General features: G+C 34.2%; 1 protein-coding gene across 1 annotated transcript; it reads left to right on the top strand.

Moving 5' to 3' along the window:
- On the top strand, nucleotides 1-11,266 carry LOC145287989 (uncharacterized). The gene is made up of 2 exons (XM_080135986.1): nucleotides 1-343; nucleotides 10,834-11,266. Exons 1-2 carry the CDS (start codon nucleotides 38-40, stop codon nucleotides 11,113-11,115), a joined length of 588 nt encoding a protein of 195 aa, XP_079992112.1. The 5' UTR covers nucleotides 1-37; the 3' UTR covers nucleotides 11,116-11,266.
- Nucleotides 11,267-12,177: the final 911 nt, after the last annotated feature.

The following is a 12,177-nucleotide window of genomic DNA, read 5'->3' on the forward strand; positions in this document are numbered from 1 at the left end:
AAAAGTCAAAGCGAACTCTTCAGGATTTGGGGTAAACATGGCGGAGAAAGCAGTCGAGAACCCGCCGGCATCCCAAGTGGAAAAACCATGGGAGAAAAGGAAAAGAATGTTTGAATTGGCTACTAATAGAAAAAGCAGGTTCCCACCATTTTCGATTGAACCATTGCCCTATGAAAGACAACGTATTGATGGTCAGGGAATGACCCCTGAGGAACGAGCACTTCGAAAACAATGGGTTATGGATCAAGTATTATCTCCCAACGAACCACGAAACGTGCCAGAACTTCAGCCAAGGAATGCATTTAAGAGGGTTGCGGCTGCCCCCTTCGAAGTAATTTATAAGGTATGTATTTAATATATATATATATATATATATATATATATATATATATATATATATATATATACTTTCATAAATTTTTTTTTAAATTCTAAATCATTTAAAATGTGAATGACTTGCTCTGTGACATTTGTAAACAGTACAATATTGTAGGTATTATCCGCGCTTGAAGGTAATGTATTATCATTTGAAGAGAAATATATAAATTCTCTTTTAATTACTCTTGTGTGTATTTCATAAATGTATTCGTTGTAATAAATCCCAGATTAGTTTTAAAATAACTTTCATTAATGATGTGATATGTTTACTATAAGAATGACATTGATAACTAAACTTCAGTTTAACGAAACGTATACTTTAAGATTTATCTAAAATGAAAGTAAAGGTTAACCATTATTCGAACATTTTTATTTTGGTTATTTTCACGTCTTTGCCAATGAAACCTCTAACCAGATTAATTTTTTCGAACTATATTATCTTTGCCGAATTCAAACTGAACTCTATTACACGCCGTATATTATTTTCGTTCGGTCAACTATAAACAAGTAGAACGGTTATTTTGGCTTTTTCCTTTTTTTTTCTTTTTTTTTTTTTTTTCTTTTTTTTTCTTTTTTTTTTTTTTCTTTTTCTTTTCTTTCTTTTTTTCTTTTCTCCTTTTCTCTTTTTCTTTTCGCTTTTCTCTTTTTCTTTTCTTTTCTCTTTTTTCTTTTCTTTTCTCTTTTTTCTTTTTCTTTTCCTTTTCTCTTCTCTTTTCTTTTCTTTTCGTTTTTTTCTTTTTGCCCTCCCAAAAAGTGTATGGGGGTGAAAAAATAAATACACAGCAAATAAATGTTCTCCAAGAGAAGCTAATTTTTTTAACTATCTGGATACTTTTTGTGTTTTGTGAGAAAAATAAGTTAAACAACTTACCTGACTTGAGATTGGAGGAGGGTCGGGTTCGTTTGGGAATGTGCAAACTAAGTGACGTTTGATTCTAACTTATATCTGCTGCTTCTGATGGAAATGATTGCATATGTCTATGACTGTTACTGGTTATTTAAGGATTGTTTCCATTGAGGCAGGGTGTTCAGATGACGAATACTTCAAGGGAACTTTAATTTTTTACCAATTCTAGAGTTCAGACGCATGCATTTTGTTTTATTATGTTTCTTGTCTTGTGTTTCTTGACTCCCAACAGAGCTAGGGTAGGTGTGTCAGAAATTTCGTGAAAAATATTGAATAAATCCACCCTGTCTTTCCAAGCTTATAACTCCTCGAAAAATGTAATTCAAGCCCTAATTTTTTTCAATTAAAGAAGCAAGGACCAAGGTTTCATTAAAAAACAAAAAAAAAAAAAAAAAAAAACAAACAACGTGGTTAAAAAAAAAAAGGTTTTGAACTTTACAGGTAAATTTCTAAAAAAAACACTACTTTTTTTTGTTTTAAATTTGAATATATTATTTATTGATCTTTTCTCTTCAATTTGTGATATATAAAACTTTTTACTTTTTAATAGACACTTGAAAGTGGAGGGGGGGGGGCGTGGATTAAAAAATAAAGAAAACGTTTGTCTAAAATATTATATTCGGTTTATTGGAAAGAGCATAAAATTTCACATTGACCCTGAAAATATCGTAAAAAATAGAATCAATAAAAAAATTTTGATAGATTTTTAAAGTTTAAAAATTGAAAAATATTGAGTTCGTAAAATTCATTACTGTTTTATAAAAAATAAAAAAAAAAATATTTCTATTACTTTTAAAACAACTTTAATTTATTTTGGAAGTATAATCCATAAAGAAAATAAACAACCCACTTTTAAAAGAGAAATTACGAGTTTTTTTATATTTTATTCGCAGTTTCGTGTTAGGGGTGTCAAAAATTCCTACAAAAATTCTGATACACCTGGAGCTAGGGGTTACGATCTTGGGAAATTTTGCAACCAGGCACAACTCTGATTTATCCACTATCTTTGGTGTCAGAGAATTTTCGACATTTTGTGAAATTTACTTGTTATCAAGAGCATTGCCCCTCTGATTTTTTTTTTTTTTTAATTTTTTTATTCCTCTCTCTTACTCATCATAGCGGACGACTTATACGAGAGCATATGATGAAGATTGAAGTTTGCATAACCAAATTACAGCTCTCTCCTTCTTGCGGAATTGAAGCAGAACAGATAGAAGAGTGGTTGGCCAAGCAGATGATTTTCCACAAGGAAATGGAAGATGTTGCTGCTGTTCTGATTCCAGTGGATTCTTCCCAAGATCGGACTCTATCTTCGGGTACTACTGATATACTTGGATATCAATGAAATTATTGATAATATTTTTCAAGACATCATAGACTATATTTCCAAATGAGAAAGATCGTACTCTGACCTAGGATGTTTTTATTTTTTTTTTTTAATCAAAAACTGGATCGCTAGCAGGTGAAGTGGTAGGTCCTTTGCTTGTGACTTTTCTGATGACTTCTCTGCTGGGGTATGACTTTTGGCGAAAATAATTTTCTCAAAATTTTCTCGAAAGTTGAAGGGAGAAGTGATCCAGCTGTCTGGGAGAAGGGATGCTAATGCACTTGCTGATCCGTGCTATTTTTTTAAAATCATATTTCCAAGTTTAAAGTTTTTTTGATATGTTTTTTTTATTCAATTATAAGGTTAAAGTATAGAATAGGTACAAAACACTCTCCCCTACCCATGTTAAGAATGGCTTTTTAAATAATAACATTATTTCAGCACGGATCAATAAGTGCACTAGTATCGGAGAAGGATACCTCCATTGTCTTCCATATTAAGGGATACTAGTGAAGCCATTAAGCGATTACTCATCAAATGATATGAGGGGCTCCGACCTCCTGTTAATATCAGTCATGGTTCATCCAGGAACCTCCCTCCATAAACTAAAACCACGTGTTCACAAGGACCTTTCTTATCAGGTAGCTTTTGGCCTTTGGGCCTTTTGCAACCTTCCATCTATAGTATGTTTGACCTTTGGTAGAAACGCCAAAACTGTTTCAGCTAATTGTTTGTTGGATACTGGGAGTGGACACACATTTGTCAGAAGTTTTAAAACTCTTGGGATGCTTGGAATCCTTCCCTTGACTGTGATATAAAGTTGTCTACACTGCTGGAGGAATGTGAGAGGCGCTTCCAAGAAGTAGTTCTGGGCACTGGCCAAGCATAACCTTTCCCGGACTTGGTGAATGAAGCGTTAGATTTATCTGTTCATGTACCTCAGTTGGATTTTCTGCTGGATGAATTTTGGGAGGCAAATTACTCTCTTGCGGGAAGATTTGACCAGAGTAACGGTAACGTGTCCATTAAGGGCATAGTTGGGCTCGATCTTATTAGACGCTTAGCCTCCTTGCACTTGGTGCCCTGTTTGCAGGGGTGGACCTTTCAGATCTTGGCAGGGAGGGTTCCCTTTGGCAGAGTAGTTTTTTCACTCTTCTGACCAGTCATTGCCTGTTCAGGGTGCTTGCCTCCCCTTCCTCTTGGTCTGCATAGTACTGCACAGGTTAAATCATTACAGTTGTGTTATTTTAAACATCATCAACATTCTGATCCACATCTGACATCAATTGAAATGAATGGCTCTCGTCTTCAGGAGGCCTCAAGTTTTGACAAGCTTCTGGTCTTAACCGTTACTCCTGATCTTAAATGGAACATGTACATCAAATCTGTTGCCAAGGCCGCTGGAAAAATGGTGGGATCTTTCTATCGATCCGGTAGATATCTCACTGCTGATGCTATTCTCTATCTATATAAGAGCCAGGTACGTCCAAAGATGGAATACTGTTGCCACATCTGGGCAGGAGCTGCTAGAAAGGACTTGTCCTGCCTTGATAGAGTTCAAAATAGATTTCGTAGCCTCGTACGAGATGTCCTTTTCTCTTCCCTGCAATCTCTATCCCACAGAAGAGATGTTGCAAGTTTGTCTCTGATGTATCGTTATTTTCATGGAAAGTGTTCGACTGAGCTTCAATCTATGGTCCCCCCTCGCCAAACTTTCACAAGAAACACTCATCTAGCTGTAAGCACTATCAATAATTCCCCCCACTCTTTATCTGTTCCTAAACCTAAACGTAGATTCCATGAACAAAGCTTCTTTCTTAGAACTGCACGCCTGTGGAATTGTCTTCCGTTTTCCTGCTTTCCGGCTGACTACAATATGGTTGTCTTCAAGTCTAACGTAAATAAGTTCTTGCTGAGCCGTTCCATATAAGTTATCAAAGTTACCAAATTTTCATTACTAATGATTACTATATTGTCCAATTTCTACTGTACACTCTTTAATCCTTATCCTTGAGTGGCCTCTTGGCCTTGATAATGTGATGCCTATGAAAAAAAAACAAAAACATGGATCCTCTTGCAAACTTCTTTTTCGAAAGCCAAGTCCAGGGGAGACTGGATGTTCAGCGCAGAGTCTCTAGGACTTCCCAAACAAGAGGAATTCTTTGGTTATGAGCAGGTAAAAATTATTTGGTTCCAAAAGTCTATTGTCCTGAGGGGCAACAAGTATTATGTGGTTGCCGTGGCATGCGGATAAATTGTCGAGGATTCCTTTAAACCATGCAGTATCCCTGCGTGTTTTGGACCATGTGGCTCAAAATTTGGAGAAGAGGGGGATCTATCAGAAGTATTTGGAGGTGTTTCAACAGCAAGAGTAAGAACACATTATCGAGGAGATGTTTGTGCCTCCCCGTCTTTTCAAGCATTATACTTGGATCCTGCATCGACCCCGTCCTTAAAACTAAATTATGTCCGGTCTTTAACTGCAGCCTTTTTGATGATTCGCTTGAAATTAGAGGCTGACTGGAACAGATTCCATTTCTTTCTAAAGGATGGGGATTGGTTGCGTTGTTTCTGCTACACTACAATTATTTTTGGGTTTGTTTCTAGCCCTTTTATCTTGGGCTGTATACTCAAATTTCATGCAGCCCAGTTTCCTGTAGAACCATGTAGAACCATGATAGAGAATTGTTTCTATGTGGACAACTTGGTAACGACCAAGTTAAATCCCAGAAGGCTGGCAGATTTATATACTCAGGCCAGAGAGCGACTGCTGAGGCGTGGATTTGAGCTTCAATCATGTAGCTCTAATTGTCTTTCCCTTAAGAACCAGATGGACCACGATGGTCCCTTAAGTATCCATGATGGTGAATGGTAGAAAGTTTTGGGCTATCTGTACAATCCCGTTTTGGAAAAAAAATCTTTGTTTCCTTAGTTGAACCTAGTGCTGATGCCTCAACTAAGAGACAGATCCTGTCTGTAGCCGCTTAAGTGTTTAACCCCTTATGTCTCTGTCTTCCGGTGATGACACAGAGTCAAGTTCTTATTGGAGAATTATGGACGCGAGGGCTAGGATGAGATGAACGAGTCCCGAAAGAGAGTGCTTGCACAAGATCTCTCGAACCCGAGTCATATTCACTTCAATCGACACGTGTTCGGTCAGAACAGGGTTGGAGATTTGGTTATGTTTTGCGATGCCTCGGCAGAAGCTTATGGGTTATCGTTTATATTGTGCAGAATCATCGGTCAGAATTGGTCTTTGCTAAGGTTGTGCCCAAGAAGAGTAAAAGCCTTCCGACTCTAGAACTGATGGCAGTGTATCTTGTCCTTGAACAGCCCAAGTGGTGTTATCTTGGATCCTTTCCCATTCTATGACAAACAAGAAATCTTTTGCAAGGAACAGATTGAAAGATGTACTGCAACTCAGTGAAGATTTGGAGAGCATGTTTGGCCTTACTCCTTATTTCAAATATATCCACACAACCCAAAACCCTGCAGACCTAATCACCAGAGGATTGTTATTAAGGAAGTTCAAATCAAATTTTGAGTTTTGGTGCCATGGACCTGCCTGGTTACATGGCGTGGGAGAACCTTGACCAACTCAGAATTTACCTTGTCTCAACAGTCACAGTTAACAGCTTGTGCACGAGTCTGTGAATGTATCGATGGTTTTAGAGAAGGACTATCCCTTTACCATCGCTTCAGAACAATTTTCTGAATTTATGCATCTGTTGAGGGTTACAACCCTGGTATTTAAATTTGTTGATAGACTGCCAGGACTTGATGAGAATGGTGAAAGGAAGGCCTCTATCTATTTAATGAAGGTTGTACAGCGCCAGACATTTGTGGAGGAGCTCCAGTTTCTACAGGATCTTTGGAAAATCTTTACCTCGTTTGGTCCAGGATCTCGACCTGTTCCTTGATCAGGATGGGTTGATACAGTCATATGGCCGAATTAATAGCCCCCCCTCCCCCCTCTGGAGTATGGGGTTAAAAACCCAATTTTCCTTGGCAAAAACTATTACATTTCAAGACTGATCATTATATAGCATTACAAGCGTGTGCTGTATTTCCGTGGACATCGACAATATTTCACACCTAATGTGCTTAAACATGTCCTATCTTTTTTATTTGTGGGTTAATTTTTAAAAGAATTACATTGATGGAAAGAGAATAAATAAGCATTCCAATCATGTTAATTTATTTGGCTTTTTATGTGTTCAATGTTTTTATGCTTCAATTAAAAATGAAGAAAACAGTAAAAAATGACTACAGCAAAAAGAGAAACTGTTTTTTCAATTTCATACGTTACATTTGGATACACATGCGCGGGGTCAAATTTGATTGGATATGGCCGAAATTTTACAGGCTATATGAACATAGAAGTCCATCTCTACTGGATTTTGATTTGTATTTTTACGACCACTGGAAGCAAAGTTACGACCGAGCAAAGTTGACAAAGAATATTTCAAAATTGATAAGATAAATCGACATATATCATTTTTCAGATAGATCAGTTTCAGAATTATTTTCATGTATAATATGTAAATATTTGATAATTATTAATTGTGCAGAAATTTCTTTAAAATGTTAACTTTTATAAAAATTCAAATCTGCTTAATGAGGGAAAATGGCTCGCTATGCAATAATGTGCTGACTAAAATCAATGCATTAACGAGTTTCGTTTGTATTCTCTTAAATATAGAAAACTGTTTTTCTACTTTTGTTTTACTAGACTACTCATTTTTTATTCTGAGTTTGTCAATTTTAAAAAATTATTTTCGAGTTCTTCAAATTTTATTTCCAAACAATACAGAGCCAAAACTATTTTGTTTTTTTTTTTATGCATTTCTGTTATCATGGTATTTATAACTTCTTGTACTTAAGGTAGAATTGTGTTTTTTAGTGGTCAAGAAACAAATACATACCAAACAAAGAGTACTTGTGCACTTATGCTACCATGCTGAAATAATAGTGCCATTTAGAAACCCTTTCTTAACATGGGGAGAGAAGGGTGTTTTGTTAACTATTCTGTACTTTCACATAACAATTTAATAAAAAAAAAAAATAAAGATATTGTGAAACTTAAATTTAAAAATACTATTTGAAAAAATAGCACAGTAACATAAGTGCATAAGCACCCAAATAAATGTTACCAAAGGTAAGATAAGTTACTCTTCTACCTAGTTGGATAAGTTTTTAGTGTTCTTATTTAATGTAAAATGTTTATTTTGAAAAATAAGTAGTGTCGAGTGTTACACAAGAAAAATAGCCATGTGGTATCTTGTGTCTTTAAAATCTCAACAATGACTTAAAAAAAAATATACAAAATACTGTTAGGAACTCGACCAATAAATGTCTTCTTGATTGGATGGGTTTTTAATAATATTTTGTATAATTTTTTTTTTTTTTTTATTAACTGGTTGTCGAGACTATTTTCAAACATTTTTTTTTTTTTTTTAATCTGTAAAGCAAACACTTTCTTTTCTTTTTCTTTTTTTTTTTTTTTTTTTTTTTTGTAACTGAGGATATCTAAATAATAATAATAATAATAACTCTGATCCACATCTGGCATCAATTGAAATGAATGGCTTTCGTCTTCAGGAGGCCTCAAGTTTTGACAAGCAGCTTCTGGGCTTGACCGTTACTCCTGATCTTAAATGGAACACGTACATCAAATCTGTTGCCAAGGCCGCTGGAAAAATGGTGGGATCTTTCTATTGATCCAGTAGATATCTTACTGCTGATGCTCTATCTATATAAGAGCCAGGTACGTTCAAGGATGGAATACTGTTGCCACATCTGGGCAGGAGCTGCTAGAAAGGACTTGTCCTGCCTTGATAGAGTTCAAAATAGACTTTGTAGCCTCATAGGAGATGTCCTTTTCTCTTCCCTGCAATCTCTATCTCACAGAAGAGATGTTGCAAGTTTGTCTCTGATGTATCGTTATTTTCATGGAAAGTGTTCGACTGAGCTTCAGTCTATGGTTCCCCACTCGCCAAACTTTCACAAGAAACACTCGTCTAGCTGAAAACTATCAATAATTCCCCCCCACTCTTTATCTGTGCCTAAACCTAAACGTAGATTCCATGATCAAAGCTTCTTTCTTAGAACTGCACACCTGTAGAATTGTTTTCTTGCTTTCCGGCTGACTACAATATGGTTGTGTTCAAGTCTAACATAAACAAGTTCTTGATGAGCTGTTCAACTTAAGTTAACAAATTTACTGAATTGATTACTATATTGTCCAATTTCTGCTGTACACTCTTTAACCCTTATCCTCGAGTGGCCTCGATAATGTGGTGATGCCTGTGTAAAAAAAACAAAAAAAAACTGTTTCTTCACCTTTTTACATTTTTTTTTATGTCGGAAAACTTTACAATATAAAAAAATATATAGATAATGCCTTTTTTGTTTAAATATTTTATTTATGAAATAAAAATAAAATATGTAATTGTACATTTATTTAGATAAATTTTCACAAACAGTATCTCAGTGCAGTAAAATAACAGAAAAGATATAAAAAAAAGTGGGGGTACAATTAAAACTTGTTAAAATGAAATTCTCTATTGAACCAACTAATTTTTTTATCACAAATAAATGCATTAAAAAACACATGTCTATGGTTAGGGTTTTAAAATAATGTTGACCCTTGACAGGTGTCCATTCTTGCATTCGTCAGTTGACTGAATTATTGAGTGATATTTACCAGGTAACAATATCACTGAATGTAATTGTTCTTGAATTTCCACATATAAATTTCGTCTGTCTTAGAGAATTAGAAACTAAAACAAAACTTCTGGAATTGTTTGATTCCTAATGAGTTTGGATAGTAATTTTTCTATTTCGCTATAAAACGGAAATATTTTGTTATCAGAAGTCAGCTAAAGGTAAATTTGTAGAGCCTTGACAAAAGAAGTTTAATTTGTTCTTAGCCTGAAGTTCATAATTTATATATAGTAAAAAAAAAAAAAAAAGTTGACATTAACAATGTAAGTTAATTGAAATCTAAATATTACCTGTGGTGTTGCTTTGTTTTATTTTTTTGTTACAAAAGTACAAATAACAATAAAAAAAAATCCAAAAGCAAAGAAGTTTCTGTTTTTATAATTTTTTTTTTTTTTTTTTTTTTTTTTTTTTGTTAAATGATTTGGAAAGTTCGATTTATGTAGCAAATATTTATTTCCTTTTGTCACATATCTTGGAGGATAATATCATGGCTAGTAAATTTTCTATTTTGCTAGTAAACAAATATTTGTCAAAGGTCAATTAAAGATAAATTCGTCCATAGAGCCTTTGTATGTATTCTTAAAAATGGGATACATGTCAGCTGTGGGTTTAAAGTGTTAAAATGGTGACCTCCAACAACCTGGAAAATGTTTCAAAGAGACAATTTGGTCCATCAAAGATAATGACCCAAAATGTTAATGCCTGCAAAGAGGAAATTTGGATTACTTGTGAGTTTTAACTTGAGAAAAACACAAGATTCCACGATCTTCTAAAGAATATCAAAAAGATTAAAGATTCTCCAGATTTAACAAATTTTTATTTGCTTTACTTTCAAACATTTCATAAATGACATGCAAAAACAAACACATTGAAAACAATGTTCTATACAGCAATAGAAGATATTACTCACACAAGCGACCGTGAATGTTTAGCCTGTCAGGTGGCAAAAAAGAAGAAAAGAAAAACTTAACTTTTTATACAGGTTCTTTATATACATGTGGCAGTAATTTGCATATGAGGGGAATAGTGGCTATTAGGAGTCAGTCAAGTTTTTGAAAGCTGATAAAGCAAAATTACAAAATATGGTTATGCTGCCCACACTGTGATGCTAGGAGTTAAACAAGTATTTAAACATGATGCATCTTAAAGGGAAACCATAATCCTGATGCGAGATATTCACGTATACAAGTAGTTCTTAAATGAGACACCAAATAAATCACAACTTTTGGTTTAATAATTCATTTTTCACATATCGTTTGCATTATTTACAGACTAAAAAAAAAATGATCAGCTGTAAAAAAAAAAAAAAATTCTGAAACGTGATAAATATTTCTGTACAATTCTCCAAATTTTTTAAATTTTTTATTTCATATAAAATTTTAAACTGATACATTTTCTAAGACATTCTTATTATGGGTTCTCCCACTTTATCTCTTGTAAATTGAATGAAAAACATCAAATAATCAATGTTTTTTTTTGTTTTTTTTTCTTCTAGGTTTTGAGGCCAGTTATAGGAGAAACTCCTGCTAAGTTTGCTCGTCATCTAACCCCCATTGTTCTTGGCATGTATGGGACTGCTGTGTTCATCTATTATCACATGAAATACCACTCGAATGACTGGACAAAGTCTAGTGGTTTCTACATCAGTGTGATGCAACCTCAGTTTACGGCTGGAATGTCACGCCCATTTCCTGAACGAGAAGCTAGTGATTATTACAGTCGAGGATTTAACTCTCGGAAGACTCTACTCAATGTTAAAACTAGTTCTCAAGAATAATTGTCAAATCAAATATTGAATTGTTATAAAAGCTTAGTTCGTTTTGAAAAGGATTGTATTATTCTTGGAGAAATTTAAAAGTATAGGATTTAATGTACATTTAAATTGAAATATTTGTATCTGAAGTTAATAAAAAAAAATATTTACTGGATTTTATTTTTATTGTCCATTATATCTTGGTTTTTGCATATCAACAATACAATCAGAATTTTATTAATTCGATTTATAGGATGATCACCCCCCCCCTCCAAAAATATATATTGTGTATATAAACATGAGTTTATGCTGGACTTGTCTACCAAGTTTTAGTCATAAATTTCCAACAGTTTTTGTTTTATCACAGTTCAGTGGTAATCACACCTGAATGCAATGTGCAAATTTGTCAATAACTCATCTCTTAGCAGTACACTGATTTTTGGCTATGATTACCTCTTTTGTTCAGCATAGAGATCATTTTGATACTTATATCTTTGAAATAAGTAATCTGAAATGGTCTAGTGAATGTAAAACTCGTTTGTGATTACAGAAAAGAAAAATCTTTTATATTTACAAAGCATTTATTATATATCTACCTGGCGTTGCCTGGGTTGACATGAAGTTCAGTTTGAATACAGCTGCTACTTGCTTCCATTTGCCTGTTTCCCCATTTGACTACAACTTGGATGTGTTCAAGTTCAACATAAACAAATTCCTGATAAACTGCCCCCTTAAGCAATCCAATTTATCAAATATCCATTACTAACGACTACTACAATATTATCCTATTGATTACTGTACACGCAATAACCCTTATCCCCGACTGGCCACCGGGCCTTGATAAGTGGTGACTACTATGTAAAAAAAAAAAAAAAAAAAAAAAAAAAAAATTTCTTTCAATCAAAATAGCAGTGAGTGCCCACAAAAAAAAAATTAGCTGCGGTAGGCAGGCTCGAATCTGAAATGGGAAAGAAGGGAAAACGTTACTGGCAAAAACGTTTACCCATCGGACCACGACAACTTATGACGTCATAATGCTGCAAAATAACGTTTTTAAACATAACTTTCAGTTTGCTACACATGCGT

The sequence above is a fragment of the Euprymna scolopes genome, chromosome 11, assembly GCF_053919585.1.
Source record: "Euprymna scolopes isolate OS-2025 chromosome 11, ASM5391958v1, whole genome shotgun sequence".
Taxonomy (NCBI): domain Eukaryota; kingdom Metazoa; phylum Mollusca; class Cephalopoda; order Sepiida; family Sepiolidae; genus Euprymna; species Euprymna scolopes.

Bases quoted from the DNA above. Each gene is read 5' to 3' on its own strand.
- LOC145287989 (XM_080135986.1), top strand. From the start codon at position 38: ATGGCGGAGAAAGCAGTCGAGAACCCGCCGGCATCCCAAGTGGAAAAA. The intron at 344-10,833 runs GTATGTATTTAA...TTTTTCTTCTAG, and splicing joins CCTTCGAAGTAATTTATAAG to GTTTTGAGGCCAGTTATAGG.